The sequence below is a fragment of the Monodon monoceros genome, unplaced genomic scaffold (assembly GCF_005190385.1).
Source record: "Monodon monoceros isolate NGI ecotype Baffin Bay Population unplaced genomic scaffold, NGI_Narwhal_1 Super_Scaffold_14, whole genome shotgun sequence".
In the NCBI taxonomy this organism is placed as follows: Eukaryota; Metazoa; Chordata; class Mammalia; order Artiodactyla; family Monodontidae; genus Monodon; species Monodon monoceros.
In genome coordinates, this window is record NW_021703770.1 from 68,150,300 (window position 1) to 68,178,184 (window position 27,885).

Here is a 27,885-nt window from a genome sequence, read left to right on the forward strand (position 1 = left end):
AACTTTAGAAGCAGGTTAGTTTTGCTCTCTGCTCTGACACCTTAAGGAAGTCATTTCATCCATCTGGGCCTCGGTTTCTTTCTCTCCAAATGCAAAATAATTGCCTCAGTTCCTCCTCTCCTACAAGGTGCAAAAACAGAACAAAACACAACAAAACACCACCATCATGGATGTTCCCGTGTGTGTTTAAGTGTGAGCCCTTAATAAGAGCTGACACTCTGCTACGGTTATAGGAGGGTCTAAGATGCCAGTTATAGCAACATATCAAAAGGGTGAAATATTAGAAATTCTTTGAATTATTTCAAACTCAAAGGTCATTTTCTTTCTCAAAGCAAAATTGATGAGTTTTCAATATTTGTCAGTTTTTTAAAAATGCCTAAAAATTGCCTTTATCTCTGGTCCACCTCGGGAGCTTGCAGTACCGTGTTTGACTTACAGACCCGGGCACTACACTGCAAGCTGCATCTGTAGGTTAGTACGCCATTTGCAGTTCCAAAATTTTTGATCAAGCAGTGTTACCAAAAGCGGGATCTGGCCACTCACCGCTCAAGAGCTGGCATGCGGGGAGGGGGGTTGGGAGAGGGCGAGGTGTGTGGAGGCCGACTCCTGTCCGAAGGACAGCCAGGGGGCAAGAGCTTTTACAGGTGCAGGGAGGGGCTGCGCGCAGAAAGAGCACAGGCAGCTCTGACAGTCATCTTGAAATTGGTCACGTGGTGGTCTGACAAGCATCATCTTGATTGTTTTAAGTACAGTTACTCTTCAGTTCCAGGTTGGTTTGTTCCCATTTCCTTGAGGCTAATTCTCGGAATTGTGGCAGCTCATGTCATGGCTACAGTCTGCTCATCATGTAGTTAATTTCTTCCACCCGGTGAGGGTTTCAGTATCTACAAGACAACTCACAGGATAGGGCTCAGAATCTTATCTGTAGCCCTTGAGGAGGAATTAAAGGTCCATGACTTTGCTTCCTGACTAAACTGTTATTGTTTTGTCCTGTTTGACTGCTTTTCTTTGCTTCTGCATTTTCTCACTTCTCTGATTAAACGTACTCTTTGGCTAAAGTTTTTCCACAGACAAAAGGCAGGCGGAGGACATGGTGGGCAAGGACCACAGGGTCCTGCTCTGTTTCAGTAGGTCATGATCTATATCTTAATATACATACACACATGTGCACATACACATTATAGATAACTTGCTTATCTGTTTATCAAGTGGATTATTATATATATAAACAGAAAGTCTCTGTCAGACTTGCAGCCCCTTGAGATTAGGGGCTTTGGGGTTTTTACTCCCTCCTGACCTAGCCCGCTGCACTGTTCCCCATGGGTAGAGCAGGGAAGGGACGACAGAACTTTATTTCCCCTTTTACCTTCCTCTGACTGAGAATGTTGGCTGGCATCCCTGCCAGTCTGGGCTAGAGTACAGGAATGTGGGTCTCCTTTGCACTCTTGTGTCCTTGAAGCCCTCAGGCTGGCTGCTTCTCCTGGCAATCTGGGCTATCTTTTTGCCTTTCTCCTAGGAGAAGAAACCCCTTTTCTCCCACTCTTTAGAAAGAGCAAAATTCAGTCCCCCAAGACTCTTCTCTTGCCCTGTGCCACGTACTTTATGCTGTCCTTTCCCTTCAGTAAGGATACAAGAGACTGTATATACTAAGCGGCAATGGCCAGCCCATTTATGAAGATAGAACCTTGACCTACAATCTGCAATAGCCTGCCAGGGAAACGAACCCCTTTTCTACAATAAATAAACCAGGAAGCCAGCCTACTGTAGATCAGACTGGCAGGAGGCCAGAGTACTGTCTCCAGTGGCAATCCAGGAAGCTAAACAATCACTTCTATCACATTCTGCCCCACATGGCCAGGACTTGACTGATAACTGACAGCTTTCCTAGTTTTTGTCCCCGCTTCCAACTTAGGACCCACCAGAGAAAGTCAAATATGCTCCACTAACCAATCACCAGAACACCCAGCTTCTAGTCAGCCTGCCTACAGCTTCCCCAGGCCAACAGCCTCCAATCAGGGCACCCCTGAATCCTTCTCTTTTTTCACTAGAAAGTTTTCCCACGTCTCTGCCAAAACACTGGTGATGGTGGCAGACTCCCTCCCTTGTCTGAATAAATAGCCTTTGCTTTTCTCATTTGGTTGGTCCTTGTTTATTTCCACGATAAGAAATGTCAGATGTTTTCCTTTATTTTCATATTCAAACTTGAAAGACAGGAGGTCTGATTAAAATGCACTAGGGGGCTTCCCTGGTGGCACGGTGGTTGAGAGTCCACCTGCCGACGCAGGGGACACGGGTTCGTGCCCCGGTCCGGGAGGATGCCACATGCCGCGGAGCAGCTGGGCCCGTGAGCCATGGCCGCCGAACCTGCGCGTCCGGAGCCTGTGCTCCGCAACGGGAGAGGCCACAGCAGTGAGAGGCCCGCGTACCGCAAAAAAAAAAAAATGCACTAGGACCAGCAAGAGATTGCTCCTTCAATGCTACTAATTTCCCTAGAGATTTTACTAAAATCAGCTTGCTGTGAGAGCATTGCACGTGCTGTGGTGTTTGCTTGGATTTCATAACTTCAGCTCGGTGCTCAGGAGGGCGCCCCTCTACCTGGTATATTCTTTCTAAGGCAGGGGACAGTGCTACCCATGTCTTCTCATCACAGTGTAAAGTATAGGCATGTTTTAGCGAAGATCTAAGTAAACTGACTTTAAAAAATCATATCTGTAATTCCTAAAATAATTAACTAGAGCCAGCATGTTCTTAGATAATTAGGTTAAAATGGTATACATTTTAGTAACGCACCACTATTATCAATGCGTTCTAACTCCAACTGAATGCGTAAACTTGGCCTGGAATAGTCTTCGACCACATGCCTTCTCTTAATTTAGAGTCAGAACCTTTCAAAGTACACGCACATCTCTGGGACTTTTCAGTTGCCAATGTCTATATTTTCTCAATTCCCTTTTTTCTTAACAGCTAGTCATACACAGTTACTTACCTGATCTTGCTTATGTTAACCTGAGCTCTGTGAATTCTTGTATTATGGTTTGTTCACATGTTAAAAGCGAACTCTTCCTGACTTTTTCCATGACTATGCTTTATTTTGCTGCTATAGACTTACTTGATTCCTGATCCCTTCCCATCTGCTATTTGCTTTCTTAGCTGGATCTAGTTCTAACCTGAACCTGCATTAGTGTTACAAGTTACTTGTGTCCCCTCAAGAATTATATATTGAATTCCTAATCCCGTTAGTACCTCTGAATATGACGGTACTTGGAGATAGGGCCTTTAAAGAGGTAAAGTTAAAATGAGGTCATTAGGGTGGGCCCTAATCTAATATGACTAGTGTCCTTATAAGAAAAGGAAATTTGGGGCTTCCCTGGTGGCGCAGTGGTTGGGAGTCCGCCTGCCGATGCAGGGGACATGAGTTCGTGCCCCAGTCTGGGAAGATCCCACATGCCGCGGAGCGGCTGGGCCCGTGAGCCATGGCCGCTGAGCCTGCGCATCCGGAGCCTGTGCTCCGCAGCGAGAGAGGCCACAATGGTGAGAGGCCCACATACCACAAAAGAAAAAAAAAATCAGCAAAGAAGATTTTAAAATTCTCATCATTATCATCATAGCTCTATCCATATATAGCACAGTTACTTTTACCACATTTAATCTTCTTATAGACTCCTGAGGGAAGTAGTAGTATTTTATGCTCTTTATAAGTGAGGACTCTAAGGCACAGGGTGGTCAAGTAACTTGCCCGATAGCACACAGCTAATAAGTGGCACAGTCAGATTTTCAAACCAGGCAGCCTGGCTCCCATGTTTTACACCCCTAACCACTACACTGTATTGACTTTTATAAAGCTTCTAGAGGGGAAGAGAAAAAAAAGAATCTGAAAGGCATCAGATTTCCCAACAGCAGCACTAAATGTTATATAACGCAGTGGATCAATGCTTTCAAAAGTCTATGTAGAAATTATTTACTACCTAGAATTCTGTGCATAGTCAAGCCTTCAATCAAGTGTAAGAATAACTTCAGATAAGTCAGAAAGACAAAGATCAATACCATGTGATACCACTTAATATGCGGAATCTATAAAACAACACAAATGAACATATATACGAAACAGAAAGAGACGACACAGAAAACAGACTTGTGGTTGCCAAGGGGGAGGGGGTATAGGGGAGGGATGGATCGGGAGTTTGGGATTAGCAGATTATATATAGGGTGGATAAACAGCAAGGTCCTATGGTAGAGCACAGGGAAATGTATTCAATATCTTGCGATAAACCACAAAGGAAAAGAATATGAAAAAGAATATATATATACACACATATAACTGAATCACTTTGATGTACAGAAGAAATTAATACAACATTGTAAATACTTCAATAAATTTTTTTTTAAAAGAATAGCTTCAGACATTTTTAGAAATTCAGTTTTACCTGTGGTGTGTCCTTTCTCAAGAAAACAGATAATCCTTTATCCAGATTAGAATCCAATAATTAGGGAGCCTCATACTGGGCAGAGGTCAGGAGAAGCTCCCTGATGACAGTTGTCTGGCAAAAGCCCAGACACCGACCAGTTCAGAGCAGAGCGAGGCAGGTGGCTCCTGGAGGGTTATCTTCGGAGAAAGAGAGAAAGAAAGTAATAGCTTACATGATGTTTTTGGCAAAGCGTAGAATAGTATAAGAGATGTTACAGCACTCTTGCAGGGCTATAAAGAAGAAACAGTGATAAGGCCATTACAGAATTAAGCCAAAGCAAAGGAGGCAGAATCTATAAATGCTGCATGTGACATGAAGAGTAATTGTTACAACTCAGTAAAACCCAGATGTGAGTTTACCCAGATGTGTGAAAGGTTTGTGACATGAGCTGAACTGCTAGATGGAGACGAGGGAAAAGAAGACATCAAATCGTTAACTTGTTCCCTTCCCTGACAGAAAATGAGAGATCAAGTCTAGAATTAATAAATCAAGAGATAGCAATATAAACAGATTACTTAGATAGAAGCAGGCAGATATGAGAAAAAAATATTTAAAGGGATTAGTTGGGGGTTGGACTCTGGGAAAAACTTGAGTAAGGTACTGCTGCTTTCATTATAAGACTTGTAGTAATATTTGACTTTTAAAAAAATGTGTGTGTCTTAATTGAATGAAGGGAAATAGTAAGGGAAATAGTTAAGAATTAGCCTGCTCCTCTAAAGGCTTTCTGCAAGAAATCAGTGTTAGGAGAAGCCTTTAAAAATAGGACTTAATCTGATGTGGAAGAGAAAAGTGTGCCATCCAAGCGGGGTGAGCAGAATATCTGGGAAAGGAGGAAATGACCCTGAACTGGAGGGAGGGTGTGGGTTAAGGAGAGCTGGCGCACAGTTTGGGATTGATGAGGCTTGAAACCGGGAAGTCCATCTCTAGATGGCTGGAGCGCTAAATATAGCTGAGGTGTAACTGAGAGGCGAGTGCTGGTGACGGGTTTACGAGGCCATGAGGCACTGTGAAAAGCGAATCTCTGTTTTCTAAAGCCTGTGTAGCCAGAAGAAGAAACGTGAATCAGAAGCTGTTGTCTTCTGGGCAACCAACTCAAATACTAACCCTATGAGTTTCTCTTTTCAGTTTCATGAAATGAATGAATTTAGGGTCAAGGAAGTAATAGGTCAAATGAAACCTTTAAAAATGTAGGCATGGCCTGCTCTGTGTGAGCCTTCAAGTTCATGTTGGAATTTCCTAAAAAGCGGAATTTTTTGCCAAGTCAGACAACTAATGTTACTGTAGAGAAAGTACATTTCTTCTTTCCTCCTCCTTCTTCCTCCTCCTACCCCTCCCCCTCGTCCCCCCTCCCTTTCTCTCTCTCTCATGAGCACACACGTAATTAGGTTTGGTCTTTAATCCCCTGTAACCATGTGAATTTTTTACAGTGCAGTTCATTGGTTTGTGCTTGAAAATGCCATTCCCGGGTCCCATTCCAGATTTCTCCCCGCTGCCCGTAAAAGAGACCCTGCCATGTCTTTCCAAAGCTGAAAAACACCCCCAAGCAGAGTCCTTACTTTAGTAGAAAAAATGTTTCTGTTGAACACGTAAGGGATCGTGATGGTTGTGATCTTTGTGTTTTTCATCATGTCACCAGGTAGAACTGGTGTGATCTGGTTAGCCCAGTTTTCTCCAGTTGTCAGCGTGCGCCCCCTTTGAGACGCACCCAGTTCCCAGCCAGGGACACCTTGTTCCACCAGTATGTGCCCAGTGTGTGCCCTGTAAGTCACATGAGACGGGGACCCACGGCCTCTCTGCTGCCCCAGAGGGGCGCAGGGCCCCGAGCCCACCGCAGCCTGACACCCTCCTCCCACAGGTGCCCCGGGGATAATCAGGGGGCACCGCAGAGCTGGTTCTGGTGCTAGATGTGAGACCTTAGGCTCAGTCACCGGCCCAAGTGCTCTGTCATCCCTAAAGTGGAAGTCTCCACTGCATTCACAGCACAGACACTTCCAGTTGTCAAACTCCACGACAAACTACTGAACTCTAAAGAGGAAATGCTGAGTGGCTGTTTCATGATGAAAATAAATGTCCGTGCAGTGTCTGCTCAGCACTGAGCATACTGAGCAGGTCGGTGGCACTGCCGCAAGAGTGTTTCCAGCTTGGGACCGACCGGGAGACCCTGCATCTGTTTGCTCCTTTCAGCCAGACTCTGTCCTGCAGCACCCCTGCGGCACGTATAACAAAGGCAAACAAGAAAGTTTTTTTAAAAAGTCATCATTATTCCCGGAAAAGTCCCTCTGCAACGACACTTCCCTGGGGGGACCCTGGGGAGAGGGGTGCGGAAGGGGGCAGGAACGACATTTCACATGTAAAAGACAGCCTGCCCTTAAAGAAAATTTAAACATTTTATTTAGTGATGCAGTCACTTGAATATTTTCCCTAGGGCTTTGTGCCCTATTTTAGGAACAAAAGATCAGCTCTTTCCAAAGATGCCCCTAAAATCAGCTTTCAAAAGAAATGAAAGAAGCCACTAAAGTACTAGGAGGGCAGAAAGTGAGAGCCTGCCTGCCGTATCAGGCACTGATAACCTCATTTGAAAAGTAATTTCAAGTGTTAGAGAGGTAATTCTCCCCTGTCTTTGTGGCAGTTTAACAAGAATTAGACAGATTTATCTAACAACTTGAATAAGTTACAGTAGCTGCGGGGAGCGTTGGCAGTTGAGGTACATTTGGGGAGATGCATCTGGGGTGCATTCTCTTTCCCTTCCATGGTCTTGGGATTCTTGAGAAAACCATGGTCTTCTCTCACTCTGGGGACCTGCCTAAGTGAGGGTTTTTGAGTATCTCTTAATTGCAATGCAGTCTTTGACTTACTATTTATGAATTACCTTCTTGGGATGAAATAATATTGAAATTGTTACCAAACCAGGTTCGTTTACCAGGTTCGCAGCAGCAAAGAAAGGATGTATTCACAGGCAGCCAAGGGAGGAGACGGGAGAACCAGTCTCAGATCTGCCTCCCTGAAGGCAAGGAGCTTGAGATGTTTATGGGATAAAGAAGTAGGGTGATCTTAGGGGTGGGGAAAGGTGATTGGATGTAGGGAAAAGGTGAGGTAATCAGTGGTCTGCCCAAGGTGTTTGTAAGTTACACGCTTCTTCATGGAATGTATGTGTAAAAACGGAGGGACTTCCCTGGTGGTCCAGGGGTTAAGACTCCATGCTCCCGATGCAGGGGGCACAGGTTCAATCCCTGGTCAGGGAACTAAGATCCCACATGCTGCATGGCATGGCCTAGAATTTTTTTTTAATAAAACAAAATAAATAGATAAAATAAAATAACAATGGAGGCACTTAGCATGATCTGAGTGTGCAGGTTTTGGTCCTCGACATCAAACAGTCGTTCATCAGACACCTATACAAGCCCAGTTTTAGGGTCAGTGGTCCCAACCAGCCTTAGCCAGCTGGAGCTTGAACTAGACACAGCTGACTCCAAGTGCCTAGAAAACAACTCAGGCAAACGTGTTATTGTTTAGGCTAACATGAAGCTTGGAGGGTATGCAATTTGCAAGAAAATAATTAAGGCGAGCGTGGGTAGTAAAGTAGGCTGCAAGCAGATGTATAGCAAACTATTAAGACAAACTCAAGAATTTCTGTTAGTCACCAAGTTTCTGTTAACCCAATGGGGCACAGTTTCAGGATGGGTTTTTTAACTCTATGGGGCATGGTTTTAAGATTATTTGTGGACAGATGATCCACACCAGCAGAGAGCATGGTGATGATAAGAGCAGCTCCAGATTTTGACACAAATCAGTGGGTGGGTTTCATAGAAATATAAAATCAATTGGTGCAGCTACTGTGGAAAACAATATGGAGGGTCCTCAAAAAATGAAAAATAGAACTACCAGATGACCCAGTAATCCCATTACTGGGTCTATATCCAGAGAAATGCAAATATAATTCAAAATAAAATATTTTGAGATATCTGCACTGTTGCATTCATTGTACCCTTATCCACAATAACCAAGATATAGAAACAACCTAAGTGTCCATCAATGGGTGAGTAGATAAGGAAGATGTAAGACACACACACACACACACACACACACCACACGCGCGTGCGCACAATGGAACACTATTCAGCCATGAGAAAAGAAATCCTGCCATTTGTGACCTTGAGGGCACCAAGTGAGATAAGCCAGACACAGAAAGACAAATACTGTATGGTATTACTTACAATGTGGAATCTCAATTTTTTTTTTAAAAAAGTAAAACTCATAGAAACAGAGTGGAAAAGTGGTTGGCAGGGGCTGGGGGTGAAGGAAGTAGGGAGAGGTTTGGGTAAAGGGTACAAACTTCCAGCTATATGATGGATACGGTCTAAGGATCTGATGTATAACATTGCGACCGTAGTTGACAACACCGTATTGTATAATTGAAATTTGCTAAGAGAATAGAAGTAAAATATTCTCACTCCCCAAATATCACATAAATAAATATATGAGGTGATAAATGTGTTAATTAATCAGGTGGGGGGATTCCTTTCACAATGTATACGTATATCAAATTACCATGATCTACATTTTAAATAACTTACAATTTTATATGTTAATTAAGCCTCAAAGCTGAGTTTTTTTAAAAAAGAAATGTCAATAGACTCAAAGTAACAAGGGGGAAAAAAGCGGTATAAAATCAGTATCTAATCTTAAAATCTACCGCTTGCCCTGGAATATTGGAATATACCTACTGTGGTCACACAGTGTCACAAGCGTTCCCTGGGTTTGGCTGAAGTTGGTACCATGTCTTCACACAAATCTCTGAGTGTATCTGTCTGGTGGAGTCCTCTGCTCGTGCCGTCTTCCTGGCTCCTTCTTGGTTTTCCTACGTTGAATTGTTAATTCATAAAGCATGCGTTGGTAAAAACACTTTACACCTTCTCTTGTGCTTTGCCCCACCTGTAATTGGTCATCCAGCCTTCTCTTGAATACTTCAAACGATAGAGACCCCTGTTTTATTTTATTTTATTTTTTTTATTTTTTATTTTTTTTGCGGTACGCGGGCCTCTCACTGCTGTGGCCTCTCCCGTTGAGGAGCACAGGCTCCGGACGCGCAGGCTCAGCGGCCATGGCTCACGGGCCCAGCCGCTCCGCAGCATGTGGGATCTTCCCGGACCGGGGCACGAACCCGCGTCCCCTGCATCGGCAGGCGGACTCTCAACCACTGCGCCACCAGGGAAGCCCGAGACCCCTGTTTTATAAGGCAACTCGGTCCACTTTCAGAGCACGCTAATTGTTGCTTCCATTTTTTGTATGTGTTTGTAACTCATCAGCTTTACTTCCTTGCTCTTGAGCCCTGATTCTCATTGAAATCATCTATTGTGTTCTTCTCTATCCGGGTACCCGTAGACTCCACGACCGCATCCACTTCCCATGCAACGTAGAAATGTTTGAAATTATGAATGTTTCAAAATCCTGGTTTCTATGTGTAACCTAGCCTCTTTCATGCCATTTTCATTCTTTTCTCCTGATAGTACTTCCTCCTAGGCTGCCACTCCGGATGCTTGCCCTGGCCTGCTGTCCCCCATGGCACCCACCCCTCTGCCATCTCCACTGCTCATCAGTATCGCTGTGCAGTGAGGGTTCCCAGGAGGAGAGCCTGTCCTTCTCCTCCCATGGGATCTACCCTCACCAGCCAGGCACTTACTGACAGAGCCTAAGGCACCCTCAAAGCGAGAAGTCAAAGAAATTTTTTTGTTTGGCTGAATTCTAAACACGAGGACATTTATTGGCTTTATTTTGCTACTAATTTTATAACACATCACATGCTCCAATGGACACTTTCCCAATGTTCTTGAAAGTTTAATTAATATTTACCACGTTGAATGGCATCTTTATGAGGACCTCTATTGGGAGGTGGAATTAAGTCTGTGATTTGTTTTCCAGTTTGGACGCTGGAGTGTCGTGTGGGCTGTACAGCAGGGTCCTGATGTGATAACGCTCAACAAGATTAGTCCTCTTGGTTGGTTAGGGTCTGTGAAAAAAACGACCTTTAGGCAGACGTGAAAACAAATTTTAGACGGAACTGCTCTCGGCGGTTCCTAGGAATTACTGAAATGTTTATGCTGCGAAGGCACTTGGTTCTGAAAACTAATTGTTAGGTGGGTTTTTTTACACCCTTGACAAGAGGTCCTAGAGGAAATTGAAATAAGTAATCTAGATGAGAGGGAACATTTCATTACTTATTAATCAGACAAACAAAAAGCTGAACGTCACTATAAGGTGTTTTACCAGGCATATTTTCAGTCCAGTAAAACCAGAATCTTCCCTCTAGTCCTTAGAAAGAAACTGGAAGTTAATCCGAGATGAAGGCCTTGCAGTGATGGATAGAGCCCAGAGCCTGTTTCTGCCTGAAGATGAGAACCTGAGGGAAAAGGGTGACTGGAGCCAGTTTACACTGTGGCAGCAAGGTGAGCGTGCTACTTCCAGATCATTCTCTGCAACCTGATGGGAAGGGGGCACTTCTGGTGATACCTCCCAGAGCTAAGGTTCCCTGACTTAAAGGAAACGACCTGGGAAACCCAGATTATGAAAATCTATTTGTTGCTTCTTGAAACTATGTAGGAACACTCATCTGTGTGTGTGTGTGTGTGTGTGTGTGTGTGTGTGTGTGCATGTAAATATATGGGTGTGTATATGCATGTGTGTATTTGGATAAATATATATATATATATATATGTTGTATTTTGATTTTCCTGTTAAATGATATGTTACAAAGAGTAACCCTACTGTACAGACGTAACTGAAGAGCCCACTGTGTGCTCATCGACGCCTTAGAAAGGAGCTTTCCTGAGCCTCATTTGCTCCTGTACCTTGGAGACAATGTTGCGTGCCAAAATGATATCACCACGGTGAGAGCCGTTAGGGGTGATGACAAACCAGAGTGACAAGTCAATAACAACTAGTGTCTGAGCTCATCAAGAATAGGAAGAGGGCTTCCCTGGTGGTGCAGTGGTTGAGAGTCCGCCTGCCGATGCAGGGGACACGGGTTCGTGTCCCGGTCCGGGAAGATCCCACGTGCCGTGGAGCAGCTGGGCCCATGAGCCATGGCCGCTGAGCCTGCGCATCCGGAGCCTGTGCTCCGCAACGGGAGAGGCCACAACAGTGAGAGGCCCGCGTACTGCAAAAAAAAAAAAAAAAAAAAAAGAATAGGAAGAGGTTCACAGTCAACCTAATATTCCTTGAGCTGAACCCAGGCCCAGGTACACAGACAGGGCCCCAATCTATGTGTGTCCGATGAGTTAATGTATCAATCTGTCCTCAAAGTGAGGAGCATTGAATTTTATCTTTAAAGCTCTCTCCAACTCTCTTCTGGAAAATTCAAGTTAACCTGGGTTAATGGTAGCTGAACAAAAGTAAATCTATTTTGAAGACTAAACAGCATGTGTCACACATCTTTAGCTGCAGAAAATAAATTGAGAGGATGATAAGCAGTTGGTTTATATTATGGGACAAATAGCACTGTTGTTTATGTCGGTATGCTTTCAGAATACTAAGATTTACACGTCAGAGAAAGAAGAACGACTTCAGTAATATTTCCAGGGAAATGTCCAACAGAAGAGACATCACATGATTTCAAGTGACTGTGTCAGCTTTTTGCCAGCAAGATTTTTTTAAACAGAGCTGTAATAAGGTCAATATGTGAACAGCATGCTAATTTTGTCTATTGGCATCTCACTAAATGAGTCAATTCTGTTAGCCTCAAGCATTCGCCAGTTCATCTGATGGCTCCGTTCCATCAACACCCTCATGCTTCATGGCTTCCTACACTAAGTCTTCAGAATAGTATGCATCCTGGCAGTAATTTCCGGAAACCATAGTCTCTGCTAAAAGCACATTCTTTAATAAGTTTGAAATATGCAAAGCATTATAGGGCATATAAAAGTGTTAAACAAGAAAGGAAATAAATAATGGAGACAGTTTCATTGGGGGCAACATTTTGACTTTTAAGGTTTTTGTGTATTTAAAAAAATTTTTTAATGGTAGCACAGTACATGTAACTTAAAATTTACCACCTCACCTGTTTTCAAGTGTACATTCAGTGGGGTCACGTATATTCATATTTTCACACAACCAATCTCTAGAACTGAGTTTCATCTTGCAAAACTCAAACTCTGTACCCATTAACAACACTCCCCATTGCCCTCCCCCAGCCCTTGGCAACCACCGTTGCACTTTCTGTTTCTATGAATTTACTACTTCAGACACCTCATAGAAGTGGAATCATACAATATTTGTTAACTTATAAATTTTCATATATTTTGATTATACCTGATTTTCCATGAATTAGAGTAATTTCTTAAAATATTATTTACTTCCTTGATCTTTGTTAAATTCTTCTTCCCACTGAATGGAATTTGCATGTTCCTTTTTTTTTCTCTCTCCTTAAGTTTGACAAAGTGATCTAGTATGTTCTTTAAAAACCTCAAATTATATCTCACCTTATTTTGATTTTTTTATAATTGCTGCTTTTATATTTTTCTTCCTCCTCATGTTCTTTTTGTTGTTTATTTTATCCGTTTTTTCTAAACTTTTCAATCAGAACTTCTTAGTAAGTTTATTTTCATTCTTTCATCTTCATTAATAAAAGCATTTAAGGCTATGGACTGATCTCTAGATTTAGCTTTGGATACTTTCCTTAAGCTATAATTTATATTTTCACTTGTATTATTCCCCCCAGAAACGACTTCATTTTTATCTCAATTTCCATTTCGATTCAAAATAATTTAGAAGTGTGTGTCTGTGTTTTATAAGTATCTGTTTTCCAATCAGTTGCAGTCAATTAAATAGAAATTAATTTCTAGTTTTATTTTATGATCATAAAATAATACAACTCCCATAGTTGCTCTTTTAAGAAGTTTTATTAAGGTTCTTGGTGGTCTTTTGTTTGTGGTTCCAGGCTTCTGTGAGAAACCCAGTAACTGTTTTCTGGAAACAAATTTCACAGTTTAAAGAATTTTGAAGGCAGCTAGTATTGTAGCTTGCATAGAAGCAGGGTGGCACCCCTGAAGGCAGATGCCCTGTTGGCCTGGAGACAGAGGGGAGGGAATCCTGCAGCAGGAGGGGTCAGGAAGATGAGGGGAGGGAAATGGCGGGGTCGTTTCTTAGCCACACTGAGAGCTCAGATTCAGACAGGAGACCCATGAGGATCTGACTTGTGAAGACTTAGAGGTTGTCTAGCCTAGTTAGGAAAGGATGCTGCTGGAATCTTGAAGGCCTTGAAGCTATGGCTGCAAGCTTCATTTCTATCCATATATAAGTGGGAATCATGGAAGTTCTCTAAGTAACCCAACCATTTCTGAAGTATATTTATTCCTTTTTAAATGATCAACGTTTTTGAATTGGAGAAAAAAAAAAAAAAGACCGAATCAACAAATATACATAACTAATTTTTCCCCATAGATGTTTTCAAATTGCTGTGTGAATGTTACAGAACATCTGTTTTGCTCGTTTATTGTTTTAACGATGAACGCTAAAACATAGTGTTAACAAATATGCCACACATGCACAGTCACGCTTTCTTCCAGAGCCCATGGGAGATGGTGCTAACCCATCCCAGTAGCCTTTCTGGATGAGCTCAAGCTGAACCTCTGAATCCTGCGCAACACAGTGTTCTAGGTAGCCACTGTCAACTGATCAGAGTTGTCATGCAAGATGAACCTATTGTCATCCCAGCAGTAAAGCCTTGAAACTTCAGAGAGATACAACCCAGAACCTTTAAAAATCTCACCTCCATGATATCCCTCATAAAGTGTATTCTTCACATGTAGATGAAATACTCAGTTGATTCTTTCAGATTTGCATCAGCAGTTAGATCTCTTTCTGGGGCTGTTTTTCCCAAAGAAACAAAGTTTATCACTTCTTGAAAGTTACTTTAAATTGTGTGAGAAATAATAAAAACAAAACCACACTGAGTTCAGCTGCTGGGCAGTTTTCTCCTCCGCAGAATGGTTTGTTCTGCACAGTTATGTTCAAATCCAAGACGCGACATAGTGAAAATCATGCTTTAAAGCATAGCCTTTGGAGACTGAGGATCCCGAGTTGGGGTCCTGGCTGCACCACTTGTTAGTGTATGATGTGGGCTTGTTCCTGACTCTCTGAGCCTCAGATTCCTCAGCTGAAAAATGACGATAAAAATAGTGCCTCGACCGCCTGCCGATGCAGAGGACAGGGGTTCACGCCCCGGTCCTGGAAGATCCCAGATGCCGTGGAGCGGCTGGGCCCGTGAGCCATGGCCGCTGAGCCTGCGCGTCCGGAGCCTTTGCTCCGCAACGGGAGAGGCCACAGCAGTGAGAGGCCCGCGTACCGCAAAAAAAAAAAGAAAAAAAGAAAAGAAAGTAGTGCCTCGAGTATGGGCTTGTTACCAGGATCAGTGAGCAAAGGTCTGACATACAGAAAAATGATAGCGATTCTAGTTTTTATTACATAATAAGCATACATTATGTAACAGTAATGGAGACATCCTTAGGTCGCCGTTAAAAACATGGACTCGGTCCAGTTGGACTGGAATTCCCACTCTGCCACTTACCGTGTGACCTCTCCGTGCCTCGCTTCCTCTTCTATAAAATACGATTCTAATAGTATCCCCCTCCCTGGTGTGTAGGCATCAGGTGAGTGGTCCCTGGCCCGTGCTGAGCACCATGGAAGTGTAGTTGCGTTCCTAAACCTTCCCAATCACATGTGAATAGTTAAAACTACCAACGGCAATCCACGAATGATAAGATTCCCCTACAGAGAATCTGTGTTTACAGACTAGAAAAGATTTATGTGGCTAAATGGCTAGAGATGTTCTCTAATTCACTCCTCACCAAGTGGCAATCCTAGTGACCCAATCTGTTAGGTTCCCCATTTATTAGCTATCATTCGGGTAAGACACACGTGTTCTCCAAGTGACACGTGCTCAGCCCTCACCACTGTGCCCGTGGGAAATCCAGACACCTCTGGCCGCTCCTCAAGGCCCCAGGCTTCACCTAGCTGCTGCCTGAACGAACAGAACCCACAACTGGTACTACCGCTAAGTCATCCCCAGATCCCGCATTTAGAACGGCATGGGAAGCTAGGGCTTGAACATTCTTTATGATGTCGTATACAAGAATCTGTTGGTTCAAACTGACATTATCATTAAACTCATATTCAATTAGTAACTAAAAACAGCAACTACCATTTTCCTCAAGAGACAGATTACTTAGGGAAAACAAATATAGAAGTTGTTTTCTAAAATATCGAGGTCCATTTGATTGAGGACACTGCCGTTAAGATACGTTCCTTGTTAACTCTCATTTTATTCTCAGTATATAATTATTTTAGGACACAACTAACATTAATTAAAGTTGAACTCAGCTTAGATGTATCAGTACCTTGTAGGAATCCTGAATAGGGAATTACAATGTCTCTACCTTTTAAAAAAAACCCATTGTTTTCCTCGTCCGTGAGAGCAAATGATGCTGTACCTTCCTAAGCACATCTTTCTTAAGAAACAGTGATTTTGTCGATTGTGAAGGAATTTGCCTAGTCCAGGGTGCTTTAGACTATGTCCCAAAATCCGTGTTCTTGACCAGGCCCTCAGAGAAACCCCCATCTCTCAGAGACCTCTCCCCTCGTCACTGAAATCCTATTCTTATCAGCATATAAAGGATGACCTGTACATTGGAAAATACATTAAATTTCAATGAAAACTAATGTGTGGGTTAGTAGAATATAGTCCTAGAAAATGCACTTTTAGGTCAGAAGTGTAACATAAGCCATTTTCCTTCCTTGGGGGCTGGGGGGTGGATGAGTTTCCTGTGGCTGCTATAACAATGACCATAAATGTCGTGGCTTAAGATAACTCAGATGTTTTACGTTTACAGTTCTGGGTCTCACTGAGCTAAAGTCAAAGGGTCATCAAGGCTGCATTCATTTTAGAGGCCGCCCACATTCCTTGGCTGTGGTCCCCTTCCGTCTTTGGAGCCCGCAGTAGCCACTCAAGTCTTTCTCATTCTGTATCACTCTGGCACTGACTCCCTCTTCTACGTTTAGACCCTGTGATTACGCTGGGCCCATCCAGTTCATCTATGATAATCTCCTTCTTTAAAGGTCAGCTAATTAGTAATCTCCATGTCACCTGCAACCTTAATTTTCCCTTGCTACGTAACATAACCTATTCACAAGTTCCTGGGCTTAAGATGTGGTCTTCTTTAGGAGGGAGCCATTGTTCTGCCTGCCACAGGGGGAAAAATAAGTATTCAACACATGCCTTGTCCGTTAGACATCCTTAGTCAAATATGGTAGTCCAAGGCTGGGTGCAGAGCTCTGGTCCTTGCTGTGCCAGTCAGTGTTTATTGGAACAGGACAGTCTGTCTTCTTGTGTTTACTCGGCCTTCTCATTCTTACAGTAAGGAGGACAATATAGATTGTGTGTGGTCAAAACGGGATGAGTTAAAGCTTTACTGTGATTTGTTTCTAACAGTGGTTTTATCATTTATTGTTCTAGGAAGGAAAAATGAAAATGCCTGTAAAGGAGCTCGTAAAACCTGTTCTTTACTAGATAAATTCCCTGAGACGACAGGATGCAGAAGAGGACAGGTACCAAGAATGTTTTCTGTGCTGGGAAGAGCACAGTCAGTTATTAGGGGAATAAATGGGAATGCTCATGTTTACAAAGAAACGGTTATTTCCTTTGACCCACTGAATGCCTCTTTTTTCACTTGCTTTTTAATAAAACATAATGTCATGCCCTCGATGGCAGCACTGAGGGTGGAAAGTGTTCAGTGTTTATAGCTTTGTGGAAAATGGGAGTCCTTATTTTTAGTTCCTTCACAAAGAAATAAGACGAGAAGATAAATTCCGAGTACTGCAAAGGCACTAATCTAAATTGACAGTAATTTTGTACTTTTAGCAGTTCTCCCACACCTTGGTAAATGGATGAACAGGGTGGTACATTTTCTGTGCAGATCAAATATTCCGTCATGCACCCGGGAACCCACGTGTGGCCGCACACGGGACCCACGAACTGCAGGCTCCGAATGCACCTGGGCTTGGTGATTCCCAAGGAAGGCTGCAAGATCCGGTGTGCCAACGAGACCAAGTATGTTTCCTCCCATCACTTTCTCTCTTACTCGTCACCTCTGAGGATGGATGTTCGTTACAACAAAGCTATGCTCGGTTGGATTATTTCTCCTTCTTTGTAACTGAAGTAGACTGGAGTGGGTGGTAATTAATCCAGCTTCTTAGTCGGTGTCCCACCTCTGCGCTTTCCGTTGGTCTGGAGATACTCCCCAGTTCTAGGGCTGCCCTCCTTAATCATTTCTCCCCAGAGCATTCTTGTCTGATTCATGAGCCTTCTTGCTTCTCTTTCTAGATGGACAGACTTGCATTCAGTCAACTAACTCGTACTAAACCCTACACATATTACACATTTTGTTTATTGCTTTACACCTTGAACTATGCATCAATACAAAGAGTCTCCTTCCTGAAGAAAACACCCTGTGATATTTATATGTCTTGCTCTAGAGGACACAGCATGGTGCAGTGGACGTGGCTGCCTTTTCAAATCCCAGCTGTGCCAACTAACCCTGTGTAACCTTGGCCAGTCACTTAATCCCCTGCAGCCTCAGCTGCTTACTTATAAAATCGGCAGCGTTGCTATCTGCTTTGCAGGATTGTTGTCCAGATTAAACGAAATAATGCCTACAAGGCACTTAGCCCGGGTACCGGCCTGAGAAGGAACGTGGTGAATGTCAGGGCAACTTCTTTTGATGCCTTTGCCTGTCCTGGTCCTATTACTCTGTTCCCCTGGAATGCCCGCCTTTTCACCCATCCAAAATTAACCTATTACTAAGATCCAATTTTGTTCCTAAAAAGGAACCTCTCCTTTGACTTCTTAAGAGTATTTACACGGTATATTCTCAGTGATTCTGCGTTTTATTTCCATTGCTTTTTATTAATTGGTATATATTGGTCTAATATCTGGGACTGAGCTGTAAGTGCCTGGAGGGCAGAAACCAAGTTGTCTTCTCACACATGTACCACGGCCCTTGGTGGAGGTCTGCTGGAGGGGTGTTCAGGAGTGTACTGGTCGTTCGTTTGGTTATTGGCAGACACCTGCCTGCCCCGGGCCTGGGGTAGCAGCCCACCGTGCCGTGAGGGATTCTGAGATGACTCACATGGGGGTCTTCCCCCACCAGAGGTGTCCAGTCAGGGAGAAAACGCAGCTCGAAAGTCATGAGTCATAAGAGAGGCTCAGGCAAGGATGCTGCAGGTGGTCGGTGGGCAGGCAGCTCATTTGCGCTGAGAATTGGGAAACTTGACAGTGGTGGCTTTTAAAGACAGGAAGGATTTGGACATTAAAAGCTGGAAGAGAGGGGCACTCGAGGCTGAACAGACAGCATCAGCATAGGCACGGAAGCCAAAAATTACAAGCCACGTGTGAGCAATATTGAGTGCTTTCAGCAACCAAGAGTGTGGGATACTGTTAAGAGGTAAACGGACCTTTAAATTCTGGTAAATTTTTCCAGAATTTATTTGAGCATATATGATTCGAATCAGGTAACGCCAAACCAAAGGTGGTTAGGGGCGCTCCACCGGCACGTGCTGGGGGCCAGGTCTTTATAGAGGAGATGCTGAAGCGAAGCAAGGAGATTATTTGACTGGTTATAGTGTAAGCGGTTGCCTTGTTTGGGAAAGGCTGCTGGCTAATTGTGATTGGTCCTTCTTAAGTTTCACTTTCTCAGATTCCAGTGAATTGACTCTGGGGTAGGTTTTGCTTTGCTATGAGGCTACCAAGGCATTAGAACACCTCCGTCTAATGGCCTCCTTGTTTCCTTACTTTAACATACGGAATGAGGTTGGAAAGTGAGAGAGTGGATTAGAAGCTAAATCATGGAAGGCTTTGAATACAAACTAGTGGGATCAGATCTCTTTTAGGAAGGCGTTCTGGAAACCCTGGGTGTGTCCGATGGGGCGTTTGGGAAGAACAGTTAACAGACTGCCACAGTAGCCCCACCCCAGAAGGGCAGGGATTGGGATCCTGGAAAGAAAGGGAGAGTAAAGAACAAAGGCAGGAGATGTGATGAAGATTGACTCAAGTGAGTCTCGAGCGTGTGGGGCAAGGGAGGGGTGTCCATGATGATGCGGCGTTTCCATTTTGGTCAGTAGCGGGGTGTTGATGCTTTAGCAAATGCTGAGAGCTTGGGAGGCATGAGGCAGGTTAGGGGAACAGATCATGAGTCCGGTCTTCATATTATTTGTTTAAGTTGCTGTTGGAACACAGGAGTGGAAATATCCAGGAGTCTGCTGGATAGTGAGGTCTGGAGCTCAGGGGAGAAGTTAAGTGTAGACATAAAGGTTTTAGAAGCGGGCTTATCGGGAGGCTCTAGAGGAAACCTGAGAGTCCATGGCCACATCGACATTTTGGAGGCAGAAAAAGGAAAGAGAGCCAAGAAGGAGCTGGGGCAGCAGAGGGCAGAGCTGGGAGAGCCAGGAGGGGGAATCAGAGATGGCCAGACCGGGCGAAGTTTCTTCCAAGATGGAATGGAGCTCACCAAGCCTTGCTGAGCTCCGTTCGGGTCTACAGGGTCTCTCTGCCAAAGGGGAGAGGGGCAGGGGACCCAGGGAAAACAGAGGGGAGGTGGGAGTGTGCTGGGGAAGGCAGAGTTTGACGAGGTCAACTCCTAAGAATCACAGGGGCCGTGAAGATGGAGAAGAGCTTCAGACCTAATTTAAGTATACCAACTTAGGGTCTTAAACTGAAGCTGGGAATGTGATTAGGGGAACTGTCAGCACCCACCAGAAGTAGGGAAGGGCTATGAGCCCAGCCCCGCCGCTCACTTGGAGGGTGATCCTGAATAAGAACATTGACTGGGCAGCCGCTCCATTCCCACTGGGCTAAAAGCCGGCCTCCTTCAGGTGGCAGTAAGTAGCTGCTGATAGCAATACTTTGCAGACGGCATAGTTTACAAGTTCACAGTGATTATTCAAAGGCACTTGCCAACACCCCGCCTCTCGTTGGGCTAGGGCGGCGGCTTTGCGGAGGATGGATTGTTTCACGCTGTCTCGTCCCCAGGGAGCTTTGAAGCATCGGTGCCCTTCCTCTCCCTCCTCAATGCTGGTCAGCCTCCTTCTCCACGTCCCTTCTATGGTACTTGTTTTATGTTGCATTACATTCTCATCCTTCATAATCCTTAACTCCAGGGTGGCCGGGTCAGGCTAAGTATTTCCTTACAAAAAGAGTGTTTTTCATGAGAGAAATGGGCCAATGAAATTGAAGCACTGTGCAGTGCTCCTAGTGAAAGTAGCTAGAGAGCTGAATGGTAGAGTCCGTTTATAAACTCTGAGGACAGAACGTGAAATCTGTATGTAATATGAAATCATATGTAATATGAAATCTGGGAAGTTTCACACTTATTATGGAAGCACTATTAGTGTGGAAACAGAAGCACACATACCAGGACATCAGGCTTCCTTGTTATGGGCAAGTGGGAGCAATTTTTCAGAGCTTCTCAACTTTTGAAGGAGTAGCAATTTGTGCCTGGTAGTTCTCGGGTATGGATCATCACACTGCGGTTGCTGCTAGCGGGCGTGCGTGTTGGTTAAAGATTCCATCACTGCAAGTCATAGCACGGCTCTTCCCATCTGAAGATGGGCTTGAAGGTATGCAGCTGTCTATCTCAATAAGTAAAATGACCATTTAAAATGAATAAATGCTTTCCGATGACAAAACTGATGCATGCCCCTGCTACATAATTTGTGGAACACAGAGAGGCACGATAAAGGAAGTAAGTGTTAGTTTTGGTTTGGGTCTTGCTCAGGCGCTTCTCAGGGCCTATGTAGTGTGTGTTCGTGATGAGGAAGCTCACAGTGGCAACATGCATCGTGCTTACTACGTGTCAAGCACGGTTCGAAACCCTATGCATGCCTTCACAACAACCCCACGCAACGGGGAGTCTTACAATCTCTACTTTTCAGCTGAGGAGACTGACGTATAAATAGGCTGAGTAACTTCCCCAAGGTCACTCAGCTTAGCGAGTGTCGATATTTGTATCAGGGTCCTAGGGCTGCCGTAACAAATTAACACAATCTGGATGACTTAAAACAACGGAAATTTATTCTCTCACCAGTTTGGAGGCCAGAGTCCGAAATCAAGGTATGGTCAGGGTTGGTTCCTTCTGGAGGCTCTGAGGGGGAATCCCTGTCCCCTGACTCTCTCCTGGCTTCCGGTGGCCGCGGGCTCTCCTCGCTGCGTCCTGGCTCGTAGGCGCATCGCTGCCATCTCTGCCCCTGTCATCATGTCACCTTCTCCCTCCGTCTTCTGCCCTTGTCTTCTTTTCCAAAGGCGCTTACTGAGGACCTTCCTGGCGGTCCAGTGGTTGAGACGCCGCACTTCCAATGCTGGGGACACGGGTTCCATCCCTGGTCGGGGAACTAAGATCCTACATGCTGGGGGCATGGCCAAAAAAATAAGCAAATAAATAATTAAAGGCACTTACTGGATTTGGGGCCCAACCTAACCCAGAATGATCTCAAGCCCTTTAACTTAATTACAACTGCAAAGACCCCTTTTTCCAAATCAGGTTATATCCACAGCTTCCAGGGAGACATACTTCTGGGGGTGAGGGCCACCATTCAGCCCACTACAGTGTTGGAACCAAGGTTCCATGCCAGACAGTTTGACTTGAAAGGTTGTGCTTCTAGCCTCAATGCCATAGACCCACTTATATATAGGTTTGGGGGCTTTTTGAGTTTTGTTCACAAGATTAGAATCATGCTATACTTATAAGGTGACCACTTTGAATGCTGGTTTTTGTTTCCAGACATCAGGGTAACAAGTAGAGAAGGCTGCTGGGGAGTCTCCATCTCTGAGGGTTTGTTCGTGTCCCCCTCAACAGGCCATGCTTTGCAGTCAGTAAAATGAGCTCATTAGCGATCTTGAGTCAGAGCTGAATGAACTTGAGTCAGTGGATAAACAGGCCACCGCTGTCAAGTGGGAATAATTGTAATCCTCACAGAGTGGCCAAGGTGTGTGAGCTTTGGGTGATCCCAGAGACAAATCCTTTCTTCTGAGTCTCCACGAGGGCTTCTGGTACATGCTGGAACCATACCAAGGGAAAGAAGGGTGACCGTGCAGCTCTCCTGGAGACCCAGCCTCATTGCTTGTGAATCGCTGACCTGAAACGTTGCACAGGACCTATATGTAGCCAGAAAAGCATGTGTTGGCATGAGTGTCAGCAACAGACTGAAGAAATGAATTGGCAGTAAGTCATTTAATTCCTCTTTATATGGTTGTGGAAATAATGACCTTTTCTCACACACGTCAAGCATTCTATAATATATTTTTTCATTACTCTTTCAAGTTTCCTATTAGGAAGATTGTGTGGAAGGCGTGCTAAAATATTAACAGTCAAAGAGAGACCGTTTTTTTTAATCCACCGTGAATTGTTCATAGACGTTATTATGTTTTCATAAAGGGTCCAAGAAGATAGTTCAAATTTTTTCTCATCATGTTATAGAAGCTGTGAATTACCAAATCATTTGGAACCAAATATTTTTGCCTCTTCTTCCTTTTTTGGGGAGGGGGGGTGTTTTTTGGTTTTTTTTAGTCGTTTCCCTGAAGTCATAGATCTTCTGTTTCACAAAATATACCCATCTTCCATTCAAATTGTAATGTGACCTTTCCACATTACCTTATCCACCATTCAAGCCTGCCCATCTGGGACTGTAGGACCAAAAATGTCACTTTTAACTGGATGGGATGCTTCCCTTAAGGTTTGTTGTTAAATAGTGACGTTTCACGCTCTTTCTTCATTTACTTAAGCAATTTGGAGAATTAAAAACACCAATAAAGTTTCTTTACCCCTGTCCTGGTTAGCATGGGGTGTCTATGGCTATCCATACACACAGATGAATATCTATGTCTCGACAGGGAAACAGCACTTCCCACGTTGAAAACAGATTTTGTCCAAACATTTGTTCATTGAACTGATGGTTGAGAATTTGCAAAGTTGAGATCCATTTTGCTATGGCAATAATAAATGATGTGGAGGTTTCTGGGCCAGCCCCTGAAAGCCTCCTAACTCATGGTCTCTGTTAATAGGGCTCTAGCACCAGTGACTATTGGTTTTTTTTAACTTTTTATTTTATATTGGAGAATAGTTGGTTAACAATGTTGTATTAGTTTCAGGTGTACAGCAAAGTGATTCAGTTATACATATACATGTACCTATTCTTTATAATAATGTTTCTATGGGAAAACAGATCCTGAGTTTTCACTTCAGATTTTAACATCCTGTATCTTCATGAAAGTAAATTAAGAGCACCAAAGTCTCATGACCTGGGTTCAAATCCTGGCTTCCCCTCTTAATGAAGTGTAACTTTAGACAACTTGCATGGCCTCACTAAGCCTCAATTTCCTCATCTGTAAAATGGGAAGAATAAAAGTATGTCTTGGTGTAGTTTTGAGAATTAAAGTGATCTGTATAAATACATTCAGAACTGTATTTACAGAGTGTGATGTGGTAACTATGCTCAGTATTTTTGAGCTTTTATTGTGCTCGTCTCTGATTGCTGCAGAAATGGGGACTTCTGCCCCTTACCTCCCAGGGAGTGAGACCAAGCACTCCTGTACTGTCGGAGGTGGTCCTTGGAACCTGCAGTGCGCACTCTGGCGGGGATGAGGGTGGGTGCTCTAAGGAGACAGGAAGGAGGGGGAAACGGGAAGTCGAGGGTGTGCAGGGCCAGGGCTGGTGAAGGAATGGATCAGATACAGAGGGGGGCTATGATTTGATAGACCTGGGGCTGGGAGGGGTGCTGAGGCAGGGGGGCACAGCAGGGCACAGCGGATGGCCACCCCCTCCATTTCCCTTTGTGGTCCCGTGCCGCCACCCTGGAGAGGAGCCAGAGGCATCCCAGCTCTGTGGCGTCGGGAGGTTTCCTCTCCCTCTTCCCTTTCTTTGTCCTCCCTTTTGGCTTTCTTCGCGATGTTACAGAGCCCTCTGCTACTGGGTAACCGAGGACCACGAGAGGGAAGTCAAAAGCTGTTACAGAGGCAGTGCAGGGGCTGCACAGCGGAGCCGAAGCCGCAGGCCCACTTGGAGGGGAGAGAATCCCCGCGGCAACCTGGCTGGAACGAGCCCCCCCAGGAGGGGTGGAGAGAGATACTAGGGTGCATGTATACAGAACCTGTTGGGAAAAGAGCTTCTTTGTAATTTAGCCATCTTTTATTGAAATTACTATTTTGACATCCAACAAAATAGCAAATACCATACCCATTTCTCAGATGACAGTTTGTGAAATGTATCCTGTAAAGTGCAATATGAAGACTAAAGTCCCAGCCAACAGCTTGGCTCAGAGAATTAAGAGAATTTCCGAGCTGAAAGAAGCCTTAGAGGCCCTCCTGTCCTCCTCCATCATTGCACAGATGGGGAAACTGAGGCCCACAGGTGACATGCTTATCACAGCCACATGGCTAGTTAGCAGTGGTCAGAACAAGAACACAGGTGTCCTAGCTTCCAGAAAAATGCTTTATCCTGATAGATGGATAGATGATAGATAGATGATAGATAGATAGATAGATAGATAGATAGATGATAGATAGACAGACAAAGAAGATATGTGCATGTGTATTTCTGTATTAGGAGGAGAGAAAAAAGAGGAAGTGGCAATAATGCAGTTTTAATTTCAATTCCAGGATGTGCCAGGATTTCCAGTGCAGTCAGAAACTGAGGGATTTCAATGGATCAGAATTGATAAGAGCTGTGTTAAAGTAGCCTGATTCCTGAGCCCTTTGACCCTTTTCTGTACTCCAGTCAGCCTGTTTAAATTCCTTACAGGCCACCTCAGCAGAGCAGCTATAGGCGCTGAGAATGTTTCCTAGAACCATGATCTTGAGCTAGAGGTTCAGCTGTAATGCAGCAAGCCCTAGTGCCTTTCTGCTTCCTCCACAGAATCACGGTGTCACCGCAGTCATCCGAACTGGCTTCCATGTGATTCCTTTGCTGAAAAATTAGAACAGCGTCACTTGTCTACCTCAGAACCTTTTAGCAAAGATCACTGAGATATAATCTATAAAGTTTTTAGGTGGAAAACTCTATAAGCTCGTAGCATCATTATTTAGCATTATTAATGGTGATGGTAATTCTATGACAAAATTATAGTTATTAGGCTTTATCTTGTGACCAGATATTCTTCTATCTTTTGACAAACCAGGGAGAGACGTTCTTCTCGTAACAGTAAGAAATGCTAAAATTAAGCTGAGGTAGCCATCTGGGGATGGGGTGCAGCTCCCCACTGCTATCCTGCCTTTCTGGACCCTCAGAGGAAGGCTGGGTGAGCGCCTCCAGGAAGACTTCTTTCCAAGGCTGCTCTGAAAATCTTTTCTCCAGAGGGTCCTTTTCTTGTCATAATTTGAGTATAACTTAAATGTATGTGGTGGAGATTTGCTCTCAAAGCGAGTAGCCTGAAAACTATTTTCTTTGCATTGCAATGAGTGTCTTTGTTTTTCACTCAGAAGAGGTGTAAGACCTTTGACATCTTTGAGCTCTGTCTCTTTTTGTTCTGGAAAACCTTCATCCTTTCCCAGACAGGTGACACATCTCTTGTTGAACTCAAGTCACTTTAGTCTGCATGTCACTTGGATGGAGTTTTATTGTCCTTCCCAATTAGGGCTGCACTTTTGTCATTCTAGCTCTCATAAGTGATTGAAAGACATCATTTTTTACCTATTCAGAAGGTATCTACATTTAAGAATCTACAATAAGTAATTGAGTATCTTTACTGTTTTCTGGGAAAGTGTCTGAGAGAAAATAGAAAGGCAAGTATAAATCTAATAGAATTTTATGGCCCTAATGGAATCCAGCCCCTTGGAATACCTCCCAGATTTCATGTTTAAAAAATTGTTTAATCAGTGGTTTACACTAGTCCATATTTGACCCAGAATATCTGCAAAGCCACAACCCAGTGCTAGCTTAAGTTCCACCTTTACAGGCACTGGTATGCCATGAATGAACCAGCGCTAAAAGCTTTTCCCAATTTATAAGGAATTTAAGTTAATGAATGGAATGCTTAAGGTTTTTCTCACATCCTGCATTCCTAAATCTTTGGCTTTCTTATACTTACCGTAATCTAGTGAAAAATGTCATTTTGTGCAAACTTAGAATGTTCAATTTAGTTGTCTTAATTACTTCCAGTACTTTTAAGTAGGTTCTAGACTCTCTACCACTCAGAAAACATTGAGAATCACTTGTCATTGCCGCACCAAGCGTTATGTCAGATTCTCTCAGGGAGTTTTGATATTGCACCCCCTGGGAAGTTTTCATTCTTCTCAAATAGAGGCAGATTACTCATAGGGAGTGATGCCAAAGTAATTTTGAACTTTCTGTATGAATTTGACTACTCTAGGTGCTGCATATAAGTGGAATCATACAGTATTTGTCCTTGCATGAGTGGCTAATTTCACTTAGCATAATGGCCTAAAGGTTCATCCATGTTGTAGCATTGTCAGAATTTCCTTCTAAGGCTGAGGAATATTCCATTGTATGTATAGACCACATTTGTTTATCCATTCATCTGTCAGTGGACACTGGTGTTGCTTCCACCTTTTGGCTACTGTGAGGAATGCTGCTGTGAACATGGATGTACTGTTGTTTTCTTTTGCATGCCCTTCCCCCCTTGTCTTCTGCCTGTATTGTAGGCTTGTCACTGACATTGCTTAGTCCCACCGATAACAAGACTGAGGAAATGACCACCAAACTGTATAAGCTAGGGATCATTTTGCTTCTTTTTTCTTGTCATTTTTTTCTTTTCTTAACTTTGCTTTTCTTTTCAAATTTGACTTTGCATGGTAATGAATACATAGTCAGTCATTTGCCCCTGAGTCTATATATTTTTGTCCTTCGTTACACTTGGATGGGACTCCAGTAGACCCTGACCCTTCAGAGGAATTGGATCAAAGAGCCAAGCAACTCATTTATTGAGTGCAAGACTTTAGGGTAGGTGGGACCTCCCCTGTGGTCCAGTGGTTAGGACTGTGTGCTTCCACTAATGGGGTTGTGGGCCCCATCCCTGGTCAGGGAGCTAAGGTCCCACAGGCTGTGTGGCGTGGCCAAAAAATAAACAATAAACTCGCAATTGCACAACATTGTGAATCAACTATACTTCAGTTAAAACAAAGACATCAGGGTAGGTGTGTGAGGCAGCGCAGGAGGTGGGGCTGGGGAGAGAATGGGTAGCAGAACAGGGGATTGGTTCCCAACTTCAAGGAGCCTTTAACTTGCAGATATTTGTTACTTCAAATTATTTGGAAATTTTAGTGTCAGATTCATTAATATGTCTCGGACAAATTTGTCTCCCACTTCACTGCCTTCCAACTCAGGACATTTGGCAATGACTGGAGACTTTTTTTTTTTTTTTTTTT

The 27,885-nt window shown here is 43.8% G+C and overlaps 1 protein-coding gene across 7 annotated transcripts in view; it reads left to right on the forward strand.

The window, feature by feature from the left end:
* The window catches only part of ASPH (aspartate beta-hydroxylase), a 252,441-nt gene that overhangs the window by 179,135 nt on the left and 45,421 nt on the right, over positions 1-27,885 (forward strand). For 3 of the 7 annotated variants that reach the window (XM_029223168.1, XM_029223167.1, XM_029223165.1), the window contains 3 exons: positions 10,774-10,909; positions 16,972-17,063; positions 17,411-17,565. In XM_029223168.1, coding sequence (XP_029079001.1) covers positions 10,774-10,909; positions 16,972-17,063; positions 17,411-17,565 — 383 coding nt within the window. Of the gene's footprint in view, positions 1-10,773; positions 10,910-16,971; positions 17,064-17,376; positions 17,566-27,885 lie in introns of those variants that run through there. The other 4 variants (XM_029223169.1, XM_029223166.1, XM_029223170.1 and 1 more) reach the window with 3 other exon arrangements.